The sequence below is a fragment of the Chinchilla lanigera genome, unplaced genomic scaffold, assembly GCF_000276665.1.
Source record: "Chinchilla lanigera isolate Chin_1 unplaced genomic scaffold, ChiLan1.0 scaffold00017, whole genome shotgun sequence".
Lineage (NCBI taxonomy): Eukaryota > Metazoa > Chordata > Mammalia > Rodentia > Chinchillidae > Chinchilla > Chinchilla lanigera.
In genome coordinates, this window is record NW_004955418.1 from 1,194,386 (window position 1) to 1,211,188 (window position 16,803).

General features: G+C 41.0%; 1 protein-coding gene across 1 annotated transcript in view; it reads right to left on the minus strand.

Moving 5' to 3' along the window:
- The window catches only part of Paip2 (poly(A) binding protein interacting protein 2), an 18,738-nt gene extending 4,564 nt beyond the window's left edge, over positions 1-14,174 (minus strand). Inside the window, exons 1-3 of the mRNA XM_005382081.2 lie at positions 13,989-14,174; positions 2,369-2,532; positions 752-931 (exon numbers count right to left, since the gene is read on the minus strand). Coding sequence (XP_005382138.1) covers positions 752-931; positions 2,369-2,506 — 318 coding nt within the window. The 5' untranslated portion in view covers positions 2,507-2,532; positions 13,989-14,174. The remainder of the gene's footprint in view (positions 1-751; positions 932-2,368; positions 2,533-13,988) is intronic.
- Between the last annotated feature and the right edge of the window lie 2,629 nt (positions 14,175-16,803).

Genomic DNA, 16,803 nt, shown 5'->3' on the forward strand with positions numbered 1-16,803 from the left:
GAGGTAGCTTCATGGTAGAGCACTCTGGGGTTCAATTCCCAGTACCATAAGAACAAAACAAGCTGAGCACGGTGGCACACATTTATAACCCCACCACTTCGAAGGCTGTGGCAAGAGGAATGCTACAAGTTCAAAACCAGCCTTGATGACATAATGAGTTCAAGGCCAGCTTGAACTATATAGCAAGTACTTGTTTCAAAAAACAAAGAGTGAATTTTCACCAAATATTTAGATTTGGTAAAATCTATATTTTAAGATTAAAGAGCAAGCTACTTTTATATAGACAAGTCATATGGTAATACTGTGTATATTTCTGAATTCTTTTAAGACAAATACTCTATGGCAACATGATGGGTAAAAGCAGAGGCAAGTCTGTTACTGGTCTAAGATTCCACAGTGTTGCCAGAAGTCACGCCACGTCATTACAACTGGAGGTTCCCGCTTCCACTGTAAACAACAGCATAATTTTGGAAGGGAAAGAGATGTGGAACCTTTCTTAAATAGATGGTAGCTGACTTTTCCACTTACGGGAAAGATCAGCTAGGGTCTAAAAAGATGCAAAGTAACTTTTTGGGACGGGCATGGTGGCGCACACCTGTAATCCCAGCACTTGGGAGGCTGAGGCAGGAGGATCGTTGCAAGTTTGAGACCAGCCTGGGCTACATAGTGAGCTCAAGGCCAGCCTGAACTGCATAGCAAGACACTGTCTCAAAAAAAAAAAAAAAAAAAAAAAAGAAAAATAACTTTTTACCACTAGGTCTTCCAGAGAAGAGCCATCACTGATAACAAGGTCATTAAATTGGTCTTGGATTTGGTCCATAGTTTGTGGGAGATCTCGAGCTGGAATAAACCACTCATGTTCTTCTTCCTCTTCCAGCATTTCTTGGAAACAGCGTTCAATAAATTCTTCTTCCCACAACTCCTCTTCTATCTAGATTTACAATAAATAAAAGATAATTTATAGCATACTTAGTAACACATCACTAGGGGTGGCTGAAAATAACCCATTTAAAACCAAAATGTTGGAGGTCATGAACCCTTTCTGGGTTTAATCCCCAGCACCAAAAAAATTTTACAAATAAAAAATGTTCTAGTTGGGCATGGTGGCCCATGCTTGTAATCCCAGCACTCGGGAGGCTGAGGAAGGAGGACTGTTGTGAGTTTGAGACCAGCCTAAGCTACAAAGTGAGCTCAAGGCCCAGCCTGAACTGCATAGCAAGACCTTGTCTCAAAAAAACCAAAAAAACAAAAACAAATGTTCTAGCTGGGCATGGTGGCTGCACAACGGAGGACCACTATGAGTTCAAGGCTAGCCAGGACTACACAGCAAAACCCTGTCTCAAGAAACAAACAACAAAAAACCCCGCAAAACCAAATAACCCCAGCTTACTCTAATGACCCAGGGAGATCTGAATAGAGTTTTTCTATGCCTTTACTTTGTATCACCAGAATTATTTTTTCCACTGAAGATGGCAGGGGAAGAAGTAAAAAATAAAGGAGTGCTTTCTTTAGGACTGTGTATCAGAATTACCTGTGATACCTTAAAACTGTACAAACTCTAAAACAAAATCTCTTGGGAACAGGGTCGCAGCATGAGTAATCAAAATAATCTCCCTCCCCAACTGATCCTAGCATGCATGAGGCCCTGGGTGCCATCCCCAGCACTGAAACAAAACAAAACATACTAACTGATTCTCACTGAAATAAGATTGAATTGTTTTAGTCTAGAACAGTGATGGCGAATCTTTTAGAGCTTTCCATGTGCCATAGGTTCACCACAATTACTCTAGAATGTCCACCACTGGATATGGAGAAGACAAGGTGGCTATTGATTTCCAAAACCACAAGCAAGGGAGAAATGAGAAGGGAGATGGAAAAAGATGTCAAAAATACAGAAAAAAAGGATAACATTTATCAATGTATGATAGTTCTCTGTGAGTGGTACCAGATTTTTCAGGCTGATCAAATTGAGGATCTCAGATGAAAAAGCACCATTCTGCATCCCAGTATCTATGTCCATCTGCTTTCAATTCCAGAATTCCCTCTACTTGCATTATAATAATGATCTGGTGTAATACAGTGGTTTCCAAACTGAACTACTCCGAACCATGTGGGAACTTTTTGAAGTTTCCCAGGCTCCACCCTAGTCCTCTTGAATCAGAATCTCCAGAGTGGGACAGTGAAACAAGCTCCATAGGCAATTTCAATGAGCAGTTAAGCTTAGTAGTAACCAGCAGCCAAATGAAACAGCAGTGGTAGCCACACACAGTATTTCATATAAAGGACCAGATAGACACATTTCAGGGTCAAGTACAATCATAGTGAAGATGGTAATGGGCTATGAAAAACATTTATATTCCAAACTAACTTGTCTGTTGAATTCCTCTTCATTTTCCATCCACATGTACTCTGCAAATGGATTGTCATCTTCGTGAGAATGACCATTAATAATCACATCTTCATTGATGATGCTTGGGCTAGTACTGCTGCGACTTGGATCTTTCATGGTTGGCGTTAGTTGGCGTTTTTAACCTTAATAGTACAACAACAGTTAATCCAGTTATTCTTACAGTGCTTAGCATCTATTTATTATTATCAGGCATCATAGTTGGGTATCAAGAGACACATGATATAGTAAGTTACTGGAAACTTCTATTTTTTTCCACCAGTAATTTTAATGTTTAAGAATTAGTTGAGGACAGTCTACAGCCAGCTAATGTTTTCTGGTAACAGTAAATGAAAGCAGTCAATTTCTTACATGTAATCTCCAAACTATCAAATTTATTTTATTTATTTATTTATTTTTTGTCTTTTTGAGACAGGGTCTCACTATGCAATTCAGGCTGGCCTTGAGCTCACTTTGTAGCCCAGGCCGGCCTCAAACTCACAAAGATCCTCCTGCCTCAGCCTCCTGAATGCTGGGATTACAGGGATGCGCCACCACGCCCGGCTCAAATTTATCTTATATTTGAGTATTTTTGTTTTTCTTTGGTACTGTGTACTGAACCAAGGGAGCACTGAACCACATCCCCAGCAAACCCTCCCCCTTGTTACTTGTTTACTTGTTAAATTGCCCACACTAGACTTGAACTTGTGATCCACCTGCCCCATTCTCCCTAGCTAGGGTTACAGGTACAGGCATGTGCTATCATGCCTGTTGGATATCCCTTGTTTTATAAAATATGCATGCTCCTCACTTAGTCATCAAGTGAAATGATTAAAACCAAATTATTTTAAAACCCATTTCATAAATCCCGAGATTGAAAATACAAGCACCCTTTTAATAACCTCTTAGGTCCTCAGTCCCAAAGTATTTCTCTGGATCTGTCCTCCAGAGCACATTATTTGCTTTTTTCCTGGGTCTATGCTCAGTTCCTCTCTGCTTGGATATTCCTGACAGGTGGTGAATTTCAGGCATTGAATCCCTTTTTACCTGGGTAAAACAGTATCAAATATAGTAGGTCAGGGTTTTTTCTGTCACTAAATAATCTACTCAATAGCTGATAACATGATGTAGACTAAAAGTTTTTCTTTTTTCTTTTTTTGGAACCAGGAATCAAACTCAAGACCTTGCACTTGCCAGGAAGGTGCTTATGCCACGAAACTACATCCCCAGCCCTAAAAGTATTTTTTTTAAAGACTGAAATTAAAATATGACAAAAAAAAAATTAAAGCATGAAGTTTTAGATTTATGAGTTACTTATACATAAATTCAAGCAACAGGATGACTTGTGCCAAAGAAAACAGTATACCTAATATGAAAGCACACTTCTTATTCATTTTTCTTTTTTTTTTTTCTGAGACAGGGTTTCACTATGTAGTTCAGGCTGGTGTCGAGCCCACTATACAGTCCAGGGTGGCCTCAAACTTGCAATAATCCTTCTGCCTCAGCCTCCCGAGTCTTGCAGTTACAAGTGTAAGGCATCATGCCCAGTGTAAGCTTCTCAGTCTTGTCAGTTAAAAAAACCCTGTTGGGGCCTACTACCTCACAGTTATCATAGTTAATTCAAAGAAATCAAAACTAAAAGTCCAGAATTTTATTTTTTATTTTTGGCTTGGGTGAAAGACAGAAGAAGGTCTTGTTCTATGTGTCTTCTGGCCCCTTAATTTTATGAACTTATCCTTAAGAGGACCTAGCGTAAAGCTGGGCATGGTGATGCATACTTATAATCCCAGTAAGTTCAAGGCCAGCCTGAACTACATAGTGAGACCTTCTTGCAAAAAGCCACAAAATCAAAAAACAGTAACAAAAAAAGAGGATGTAAGTGTAATAAAAATACATAGCTGTTTACGTAATATGAATTTAGTCTCTAGGACCCACATGTATTTTCTCAAATACTGAACACGAATGACAATAGTATGATGGTGAAAATTTTAGTTAAGAGATCTTCAACTAAATATTAAATATTACTGGGAACTTCTGCCCTTGGAGATAGCCTCCTTTCTCTCATATATATATATATATATATATATATATATATAGAGAGAGAGAGAGAGAGAGAGAGAGAGGGAGAGAGGGAGAGAAGGAGGGAGAGAGAGGGAGGGAGGGAAGGAGGGAGGGAGGGAAAGAACGTTGTGGTAAGGTGTCAGCAGAGGGAAAAATGATTTGGGTTAGGAAACTGAGACACTCTAAAAACAAGAGAAAACAATGTCTGATACTTCTGGAAGAAGCGTAAAATGCTTTTAATTTATTAAGGTTTTTTGAGACTGGCCTTGATCTTGCAATCCTTGTGCCTCAGCCTCTGGAGTGCTGGCATTATAGGTATGTACCACTATGCCTGGCAAAAACTATACTGATAACAAGTCCTGACTAAACAGCATTCAATTCCTATAAAAAAAAAAAAATCACTCATTCTTATACACATGTATGCTACCAAATACCTATATGCTCATCTTTATGTGTGTGTTTTGAGACAAGGTCTCACTCTGTAGTCCAGGCTGGCCTTAAATTTATGGCAGTCCTCCTGCCTCAGCCTCTTCAGTGCTGGGATTACAGGTGTGTGCCACCATGTGTGGCTTCCTCATCTTTTTGTCTTTTTGAGACAGGGTCTCACCATGCAGTTCAGGCTGGCCTTGAGCTTGCCTTGTAGCCTAGGCTGGTCTCAAACTTGCAACGATCCTCCTACTTCAGCCTCCCAAGTGCTGGGATTACAGGTGTGCGCCACTACACCTGGCTCTTATGTTTAACTTGTATCTTGTGCTAAGTTTTAAAACTGAGATGTAATTTATAGTCAGACACCATAACCACCTAACTCTAAAACATTTAAAATATTGAATATAAAATGACATGTACAAAATATTTAAAAGCAGTATGTTTCAAAATCATCCTGTCTTGACTTAAATTTCAGTTCCATTTTTTACTGGATGTGTAACCTGGAAAGTTACTTAAAATTTGATTTCAAGCAGAGCATCCTGGCACATACCTGTAATCCCAGCACTCATAAACCTGAGGCAGGACTGCCAGCCTAAACCACAAAATAAAACCTGGCCTCAAAAGAAAAAAGAACAAGAAAAAAAAATTGGTTTCAACTAGGCAGGGTGGTATATACCTATAAATCTTAGCGCTCTGGGAAGCTAAGGCAGAAGCATTATAAATTCAAGTCCACCCTAGGTTACAAAACAATTTAGAAAGACTGTGTTTAAAAAAAAAAAAAGGGCTGGAGATATAGCTTGTTGTTGGTTTTTTTTTGGGGGGGTGGGGGGAACAGGATCTCACTATGCAGTTCAGGCTGGTCTTGAACTCACTTTGTAGACCAGGCTGGCCTCAAACTTGCGAATATCCTCCTGCTTCAGCCTCCTAAGTGCTGGGATTACAGGTGTACGCCACCACACCTGGCAACTCATTGTTGAAGGCTCTGGAATTTTTTTTTTTTTTTTTTCCCCGGTACCGGGAATCAAACTCATGACCTTGCCACTTGCCAGGCAGGCACTGTGCCGCTGAGCTAAATCCCCAGCCCCCTAGGCTCTGGATTTAATCCCCAGTACCAAAACCAACCAAAAAAAGGAAAAAATTTGGTACTGTGTGTACTTAGTATACATGAGGCCCTGTGTTCAACCCCTAGCAACTAAAAGAAGAGAAGGAAAGCCACAAAAAAAGAGGCCCTGGGGTTCTAGTACTATTCAAGAGGCTAAGGGAAAATGATCACAAATTCAAACCCAGCCTGGATAATTTAAGTGAGACCCTACCTCAAAAATAAAAGTAAAAAAGGGCTGGGGATGTAGCTCACAATGAAGCCTTGGGTTTCAATCTTTAGCACCAGGGGTATGTGCATGGGGGTTGGGATGGAGAGGGGACCCTCCTCAGGAAGAAGGCACCTTCATTCTAGCTTTATGGCCATGCACAAAAAATTTTCAAGAATGAATAGTACAGAGATAAAATCCCGAAGGAAAAAGACAAGGCATAATTAAGCAAAATGCAGCACAATTTACAGAAAGCATAAGACCCACAGACTTGAAATACTGGAATTATGTGGCATGTGTAAGAAACAAATAATTATATCATGCATGAAAATACCTTCAGAGAGCAGCAAAAAGGGGCTGGGGATATAGCTCAGGGGTGCAGTGCCTGCCTGGCAAGTGTGAGGTCCTGAGTTCGATTCCTGTACTTCCCCGCAGAAGAAGGCAGCAAAAAAAATAAAAAGTGCACAGTAGATTTGAAAAGAGCTTAATAAAACTTCTATGAAAATTTTAACATAAGTAGAATTTTTCTTTTTTTTTTTTTTCAAAAGGAGGTGAGCTGGCCAGGGATATAGTTCAGCAACACAGCGCCTGTCTGGCAAGCACGAGGTTGTGAGTTCGAGTCCTGGCACCAAAACAAACAAAAAAAAGAGGTGAGGTCTATGTTGCCTAGGCTGGCCTTGAATACCTAGGCTCACATGGTCCTCCTCCTTTAGCCTTTTACACAGCTGAGTGGGGCTCTACTTTGCCCAGCTAAAACCTAATAGTTTGGAAGCCAACAGAGTTAATGGAAAACCTAGAAGATTAAAAAAAAGAAGAAAAAAAGAAACCATGGAAGAGAGGTCAAGAGCATCCAAGTTCCAGGAAAAGAGAAGAAAAAATGGGGCAGGGGCAGAAACAGGATTGAATCTGATGAAAGACATCAATGTATATATTTAAGAAACCATGGGCTAGGGCTGGGGATTTAGCTCAGCGGCACAGCGCCTGCCTGGCAAGCGCTAAGTGGTGAGTTTGATTCATGGTGGTGGTGGGGGGGACGACACCACAAACAAACAAAAGAAACCATGGGCTGGATGAGGCACATGCTCTGTAACTGCAGTTACTGGGATAGCTGGGACAGGAGGACTGCATATTGAAAACCAGCCTGGGCAACAGGCTGAGACAGTGAGATCATCTCAAAAAACAAAAAGGGGTTGGGATGTAGGTCAGTGGTACAGTGCCTGTCTGCCAAGCACAAGGCCCGGAGTTCAATTCCTGCTACAAATAATAAATAAATAAATAAATAGGCAGGGGATACAATGCAGTGGTAGAGCACCCCCGGTTCAATTCCTAGTACTAAACAACAACAACAAAACCCCAAAACTCTCCATCAAATCCAGACCACCAGACCTATAGAAAATAGCTGGAAAACAAGCAAAATGGAAAATGTTCCATTCTTACGTTTGGGAATAATCTGAGTTACAAGAATTATGGGATCTCTAATGCAAAATAAAAGTAAAATTGAAAGGCATGATACTTTTAAAACTAGTATTATCTTTAATAACCTTTAATTTCTTTTGCCATGATAAGTCAGGTTTGCTATCTCCTTGTTTATTGTGGTAACTAGGGAGGTAGATGTGCACTCAGTTAATAAATACACATGATCTCTGGAAGAATATAAAAGAAACTGAAAAGCCAAGTGTGGTGGTACATGCCAGCACTCTGAGGTACAAGGATTGCAAGTTCAAGTCCGTCTGTAGAACTTACTAAGACCTTGTCTCAAAACAAAAACTGAAGCAAAAACAAAAGAAGGCTGAGAATGTAGCTCAGTGAGAAGTCCCTGGGTTCAATCTACAGTACTGCCATAAAACAGAAACAAAACAAAACAACTGAGAAGCAAATAATGTGTCTGATAATGCATGGATTTAGAACATATAAAGAACTGTTAATAAAAAGATGAATATCCCAATTTAAAACTGGGTAAAGGATGTGAACAACTACCTGTAAGGCCAATTAAATGCATTAAAAAAATTAACATCCTTAGCCATCAGGGAAATACAAATCAAAACCACAATGAGATATCAGTTCATACTCACTGGGATGGCTTTTTTTGTTTGTTTGTTTTCTGGTACTGGGAATCGAACTCACGACCTCATGCTTGACAGGCAAGCGCTGTGCCACAGAGCTAAATCCCCAGTCCCTCACTGGGATGGCTATAATCAAAGATTACAGACATGGGGGAGGAGGGAAAAGGTAGTAACAAATGTTGGTGAGGATATGAAGAAACTGGAACCCTCATTCACTGTTGGTGGGAAAGAAAAATGGCACAGTTGCTTCGGAAAACAGGCTGGCAGTTCAATGGGTTAAACAAGGAGTTACACATGGCCTGGCAATTCCATTCCTATGAATACATACCTAAGAGAAATGAAAACATATTTGGAGCTTAGTGTGGTGATGCATGGCTGTAATCTCAGCATTCAGAAGGCTGAGGCAGGAGGAGTTTGAGGCCAACCTGGGGCTAGACTCAGAAAGACAAGTATTGCATGTTTCCCCTAGTATGTGGAACAACACATAAATCCAAGACAGCACAAAGAAAAAGGAAATACGGGTGGGGACAAGGTAAGGCAAGAAATGGGATTATGGATACTACCAAAATGTTATATACGTGTATAAAAAATACCACAGAAAAACCTTATTAAAATTAATGAGCAATAATAAAGAGTATACTAAAAACATATGTTTATATAGAAATTTGTGGGCAGATTTCACAGCTGCATTATTCTCTTTCTTTGTTTGTTTTGTTTTTCTTCCGGTACCAGAAATCGAACTCATGACCTTGTGCTTGCCAGGCAGGCACTTTGCCGCTGAGCTAAATCCCCAGCCCCAGCTACATTATTCTCAATAGCTAAAAATAGACATAACCCAAATGTCCATCAGCTGATAGATACAATGACTTTTTTTTTTCTTTTTGCACTGGGGTTGGAACCCAGGGTTTTGCACTGCACTACATCTCTAGACCTGTTTTATTATTTTTTGGCGGGAAACAGGGTCTCGCTATTAATGCAGGCTGGCCTTGAACTCATGGTGGTTCTCCTGCCTCAGCCTCCCAAATGCTGTGATTACAGACATGTGCAACCATGCCCAGCAGTAATGTACTAATTTTACAAATCTAAAAATTAATAAACTGAAGAAAAAAAAGATAGCTATGGGCTTAGGGATGTAACTCAGTGGTAGAGCACCTGGTTATGATGAGCAAGGGCCTAGGTTAGTCCTCCAGCACTACAAAAACAGATGATAGCTAAGATGTTTTAACACATAAAATTTGTAAATTTTACCAGATTTGGGTTAAGAACAATTTTTTCCTAGTATTTCCTGAAGTCAGCAAACTCTTTCAATTTACAAACTCAGGACTTTACTAAATTATGCCTTCAGCTGTATTTTTCCCCCCTGAAATGCCTCATTGATGTACTGGCTTTCAGCACTGTCCTTTTATATTATCTATGAAATTTTTTTTAAATATGGAAACTGTTCAAGTTTTATAATCTTACCCCTCAGCTTCATCTCTTAAAAATTCTTATTAAAATTCAAATAGTTGTTTTCTCTTTCTTTCAGTGATTTGTCTTATAAACATCACCTTTTCTTATTTCCTTAGACTCTACACGAAACCGAGTCCTTAGCTGGGCGTGGTGGTGCACGCCTGTAATCCCAGTACTTGGGAGGCTGAGACAGGAGGATCTTTTCGAGTTCGAGGCCAGCCTGAGCTACAAAGTGCGCTCAAGGCCAGCCTGAACTGCACAGCGAGATCCTGTCTCAAAAAAAAAAAAAAAAAAGAAAAAAAGAAAAAAGCAAGCAAGCAAAAGAAGAGTACTGAGTCCTTAACCTTAGTTACATACGGCTCTTTTCTATGTATAGATGTTTATGCATATTAGAGGTCTCTTCAGTAGTAAAGGTAATTAAGAACTTTTTCCATCAGTCTGTTTTCCCCAAGTTTGTGGAAAGCACTAAAGTTTTTATTTTAATTTTTGGCAATGTAAAGTAAGATTTAAAAAAGCATGATTACAACTGGGCATGATAGTGCACACCTGTAATCCCAGTACTTGGGAGGCTGAGACATGAGCACAAGTTGAAGGCCATCTTGGAATACAGAGTGAGTTTAAGGCCAACCTGAACACAGTGAGACCCTGTCTCAAACAAAAAAAAAGAACCCAGGCTGAGCACATAACAATTAGTATTGTCAGCTGGGCAGGGTGGCTCAAGCCTGTAATCCTAGCACTCAGGAGGCTAAGGTAAGAGGTTCGTTGTGAGTTCGAGAGCAGCGTGGGCTAGAAAGTGAGCTCAAGGCCAGTCTGAACTCCATAGCGAAACCTTGTCTCAAAAAAGACAAAAAAAAACCCCAAACAAACAAAAAACAATTAGTATTGTCTATCTTGGTGTTTATTAAACATTTATAAAGTTGTCTAGATCAAGGCACAACGTAAAAATGTCAGGTCCCAAACCTGCAGGAGTGAAACAATGTCAAAGAAAAATATGCATCAAACTAGCCTATACTCAGCCAGTTCAGGCAGAAGGTTCACAATTTTGAGGCCAGCTGGTGCAAGTCAGCCAGATCTTACCTTCAAAAAAAATAAAAAGGGCTGGGGATGTAGCTTGGTGGTAGAACACTCTTGAGTGTAATACCCAGTACTTCGAGGTTAAAAAAAATGACAATAACCCCGAAGTTATAACCCTAATTTTAAGTGAATGTAACAGGGGTGATTAGAAAGGAAAAGGTCAGTTCATCCCATTCCCATCATCACTGTTAACAGCACCCTAATTTACACAAACTGTTTCAATCAATATCCATTAGGTACAGATGGCTTAAAAATTAGCTCACTTGCACTCATTAGATGTGGTCCTTCTTTTGTGGTGCTGGTGATTGAATGCATGGCCTTTACAGTGGGCTATACCTCAAGAAATTTAAAAAAATTTTTTTATATTGGGAGGGTCTTGCTAGGTCACTTTGTAGCCTAGGCTGAGCTTGAATTTTTAATTCTTCTGCCTCAGCCTTCCAAACAGGTAGAATTACACGTGTGCACTACCATATCTTGCCATTTGAAGTGCTCAATAGCCACATATGCTCTAAACAATGAGGAAATTAACAAAAACAAATGTTATTAGAACTGAATCTTAGGCTATACCAAATGAAAAGTATTAATGCACCTGTATAACAGATAGTTCTGACTGCAAAGGCAATGTCTTAGACAAGTGGGTTCAAACTGGGTGTAGTGGCACACCCCTGTAATCCCAGGACTTGGGAGGCTGAGCCAGGAGAATCACTGTGAGTTCGAGGCTAATGGAGGTGAGTTTAAGGCCAGTCTGGACTACAAAGTGAAACCCTGACTCAAAAATACAAACAAAAAAACTCAAAAAGTAGGAGGCTGGGATGGTGGCACACTTCTGTCATCCCAGCACTTGGGAGGCTGAGGCAGGATAAGTGCCCCCAAGTTCAAGGCCAACCTAGACTACAGAGTGAGTTCAAGGCCATTCTGAACGACACAGCAAGACCCTGCCTCAAAAAACAAACACACACACAAAAACAAAAAAAAAACCCTAAACCAAAACCCAAAAAGTAGGTTAAAACCTCAACTATGCCACTAACCACTTACAGGATTCTTGGCACTGTGCAGTATAGCAGTTAAGAGGATATATCACACTCTGGAATACCTGGATTTTAATTCTAACACTTATTAGCTGTCACTGTGACACTGGGCAAGTGACTTCACCTCTCTCATTTGTTAGCTTCATTTTTACAATAGTTTTTGCCTCCTAGAGATGTTGAAGATTAGTTAACACAGTATTTGTTAAAGTATTTAGATCACAGCCTGAAATTACCAAATACTCTGTATTTGGTAAATAAAATCTCTTCAAAATGGGCAGGTTTAAACTTGGAATGTTCATTTCACAAACTGTCACGATAATGAATATAAAAGTTTGTAAATTACAAAAACAAAATAAAACACCCAAACCACCCACAAACAAAAGGGCGACTCCACAAAAGGTTAGGAAACAATATTATCCCTACCTCCCCCGCGATTTTTCTTTTCCAGTAATGCAGAGTGAACCAAAAACCTCATCCATGCTAGGCAACTGTTCTACGACTGAGCTACTTCCCCCTCTTTTACATTGTGATACTGGGTCTAAGTTACCCAGGCTGATATCAAACTAGCCAACCTCCTGCCTCAGCCTTCCAAGTACATGGGGTTACAGGTTTGTGCTACCATGCCAGGCAGATTACCTTGTTTAAATCTCCTACAACACCTATTAAATTGCTCTGCTAACAATGGTCATCTTCTAAATGTTTACTAAAACTGGAGCATCACTTTCTAGAGTCACAGACTTACTGCTTACTCAAGCAGTAAATCATAAAATTTACTCCGTCCAAAAGAGGATGGAAATTACCTACCTCAATTTGAGTTCCTTTTAACCATTACAGCCACTCTCCATTCCGCCTCCCCCAAGAAACACAAACAAGGTATTTTTTGCGTTACCTATCTTTATTTGTGATACTTATTTGTAAGAAATTTTATTCAAGTTCACAATTAAGTAATATGAACACACTAATTTGTCCCAAGTATCCTGTCTTTCAAAACCAGAAACAGAACCACAAAAGTTAACACTGGGAATCTCATTAAAAATCCTCAAAGACCCTTTTCCAATTTGCAAATATAACCTACACCTGATGAAATCTGAGATTATTTAATGAAAATGCCAACCAACACTGGATCAACTGTTCAAAGGAAATTTGAAAAACGACACCACGGTACAAGAAAAGACTAGCCAACACGCGCAAAGCAGGACTTATTTTTTTCTTTTACTGAAATGAACAACCAAAGGTTTTCGGGTCTCTTTGATCGTCTCCCAAGGGAAATCATGGGCCAAATTCCTTCAAGAGAATGAATCTCTATTAGCTGTAAAATCACGGGAAAGTGTTCAAGACAACAAAAGGATACCAATAAGGCAACAACGTTTTGAAAAATGTTAACTTTGCCACAACCTCCCTCCCCCATGGTGTCGGGGAGGGAGAACAAACACACAGTATTAAAAGACCAGAATCAAAGAATGTGAACTGAATGAACTTAAATTCAACTTGTTCAGAGCTCTCCTGGAATAAGGGTTCCCCAGTACCCCTAGATACAGGTCCTCCTTTCTGGAGAATGGGGTACAATGAAACTAAAACTAAGGAATACGGATGGCAAAGAAAGCAGAGAAAGTAGATCAGCAAGGTAATGTACAGGCCCGTCGACCGTTGCAACTGCTCCCTTAGGACCACGCCAGCTCGCTACCCCCTCCGCCCCTGCGTCTCCCCCCACCCCAGCCTGGACGAGCGCGCGCACGCGCAGCCGGTAGGGGCTGCGCGTGGCGACGCGCAGGCGTAAAGTCGGTAGAAACAATGAGCTTTGTTGCCGCGGTGGTAGTGGGGGGCAGGGGAGAGGGTAGCCGCCCGGGGGGAACTCGGGGGCAAGGCTGGGGGTTGAGGAACGCGACAAAGTCCTATCCCGGCGATCCTCGCGCGCCACCGAAGACCCGGATGGAGAGTTGCGAGGTCTAAATCATAAATAAAGACAATGAGAAAAAAAGCGACGGCCATTTCTCAGAGAAGAAAAGAATGAAGTCGGCCCAAGCTCATCCCTCAGATATGGCGGAAAAACGGGCGTGAAACAATGGACGCCATAAAACGCCTAATGGCCAACCCGAAGGGCATTTTAGGCCCCTAGGCCGTCGCCGAGGTGCTGTCCATCGACCGCTGGGCACGCCGACCCCTTCTTGCGGCTCCGCCCGAGGGGACCTCTCACCCAGTGCACGGCAGCGGGGACGGCAGCCAACGAATCCTGTCGGCCTCCGCGGATCTCCACAGGCAGCGCCGCTCCCCCGCTCGACGTGCGCTTCGCCCGCCGCCTCCCTTCTCCGGTCCAAACAAACACCAGCCCGGAAGTGACTTCACTTCCGCCACCAGCCCCGCCCTCTCGTTCTGTGAGCGCTACCCTCCTACACCACTAGAGGGCGCAAGAGAGAACGTCTCTCCAAAGGTGTCTCAGCTTCCAGAGCCACAGGTGTGCTCGCCCAAAACTGCCTTGGCTGTGCACACGGGTGACACACAGTGGATCTTATCAGGAATCCTGTCTCGTTCTTTCTGGGAGGCAGGACTTGGGGACGGACCACTCTCCCGTCCCCAGAGCCGCCCACCCTTCGAGAATGGGATGGTGTGAGCAAGGGAGCTAGGAACCAAGAGAAGTCAATTCCTTCACTCTCAAACATTGACACTTACGAGGAACGTAGCGTGCTTACGTAGACACACTGAAATTGTCAGACTAAGTGACATGCACAGATGTCACGTTGAGATGCTGACAGAAACACAATGAAGACAAATTCGCAAAGCCATGCAAATTGATCTGCAAGTGCCTGGACTCTCACAGGCACACCACTCTGAAGCAGAGGAAGAAAAAAAAGGTTCAAGAATCCCATCTATGACCCTTGGTGCTCTAAAACTATCCCTTATCTAAGACTTCCTTGCTATCATTGGCAAGCTCCAAGACAAATTTCTAGGGATCCTAAGCAACATAGCTAAGAGTTGTATGTCTAAGAAAAAAGCAAGGTCTAGATATATACATTATACTGGAAAGGGGACATACAAACCTCAGTAATTTCTTTCTCATGGGTGAAATAAAGAAATGTAAAGAATTATCTCTATACTCTTGAAATATGTGAATCTTCAAAAAAATTTGTAATATACACTAAAACTATTAATTTCTCCACGGGAAATTATGAACCCACAAACCAGCTTACTTTTCTCCTGAGTCATTTCATTTATTGAAGAATGCTTTGGGTCAGTCCAAAGCTACAAAAAACAAAACAGGTGTTCCATTTAGACCCCTGATTCACCCACTGTATCCACACTTGAAACTGTATCCTAAGCTGGGAGCAAGTTTGGTTTTGTTGCTTGAGGAGCACATGGCTCTCAGGAAAGATCGTGCTCCTTTGCCAGGTTGTACTAATTCATCAAGAGTGCTGGTGAAGAACCTGGAAGAAAACTGATCAAGGATAGAAGAGGTATGAACAGAACCAAAATCGAGGGCAGAGTTCAGATAATCCATAGTTTTTTTTTTTTTTGGAGACAGGATCTTGCTATATAGTTCAGGCTGCCCTCAAATTAGTAGAAATCCAGTCTCAGCCTCCTGAGTGCATACCAGCTCGGACACTTGAGATGACTATACTTGTTAATGGTAATCTTGAGAAATGTACCAAAACCTGATTGCTTCATGTGAACCACTCAAAAAGCCTATTCCCCCCTCCACCCCCACCCCACCCCCACACAAAAGGGCTGGGAACCTAAGGTTTAGTGCGAAGGTCTTATCAATCCTTAGGACTTGGGGCGGTGTTGTCTCAGATGGCAGTGATTATGCTCCCACTATATACTTCCTTCTAGTCTTCTTAATGTTAGAAAAGGCTTATCTTCTGACCCAAAGAGTCCATAAAGCTATCAGCGTCCACATATATATTATAGTTTTTGGTAGTCTCACTATGCAGTTCAAGCTGGCCTCAAAGTTGTAGTAATCCTCCTAAGGGCTGGGATCACAGGTGTGCACCATTCACACTTTTGAATGCTTACTGTGCCACTACAGATGAGGATACTGGAAATACGCAGGCGATACCTGGGAAGGTGGCTCTGGGAGGCTGAGGCAGGATACCTAAATTGAAGCCTAAGCTGAGCAATTAAAAACCTTTTTCTTAGGTTTTTATTGAAATTTAAAACTAAGCTAATTTTAAAACAGATCAAATCTACACATGATGAATATACATGATGAACAGTTATTTCAATCTGTTATTTCATCAGTTATTTCATCAATATTCAGTTATTTCATCAATATACATGATGAACAGTTAAATTAAGGTACACATGGGGAATAGGTAAAGATAAATATTCAGTTATTTCATCAATATACATGATGAACAGTTAAATTAAGGTACACATGGGGAATAGGTAAAGATTTTTTTTCAGAAAATCACGATATATGTATATACACGCTGAATACTTTAAAGGTAAAAATAATCCCTCTTCTCTAGTCTGAGCCAACTCCTTGCTGACTTCGTGCAGTCTGCTGCTTAAAGACAGGTTTCATACACTTGGAGGCTGTGAGGAGCAGCAGCAACCTAAAAGTGAATTATCTGTGCCGTCTCAGTCTATTATACCAGTAACTATTCGAACCTTTTTCACAGGCTCTCATAATGTCAAATTGCAAAGTAAAGGCAATTTGTTTTTTTTTTTTTCCCTATGCTGGGTTGTACCCTCAGGGTCTTGTACATGCTGGGCTAAGCTACATGCCCAACCCTGAGATTCCTTTATAGTAATGGACACCCTCCCTTAAATATTAAGTCCATATACACTTGGTAGTTAACAAGACATAATTGCCTTTTGCTGTTTCTAGCCAGTTCTATGAAGAAAAACTTTCCACTTAAAAAAACTAATACCTGGAAATACCTGAAACTTTATTCTGTGTCCAACTCACCTTTGAAGTACCTGATCAATCTCTCCAGGAAATTACAAGTTTACAAAAATACTTCTACAACAGCTGTACCTGGGAAAACACTACGCAGTGCCTAAAATAGTTT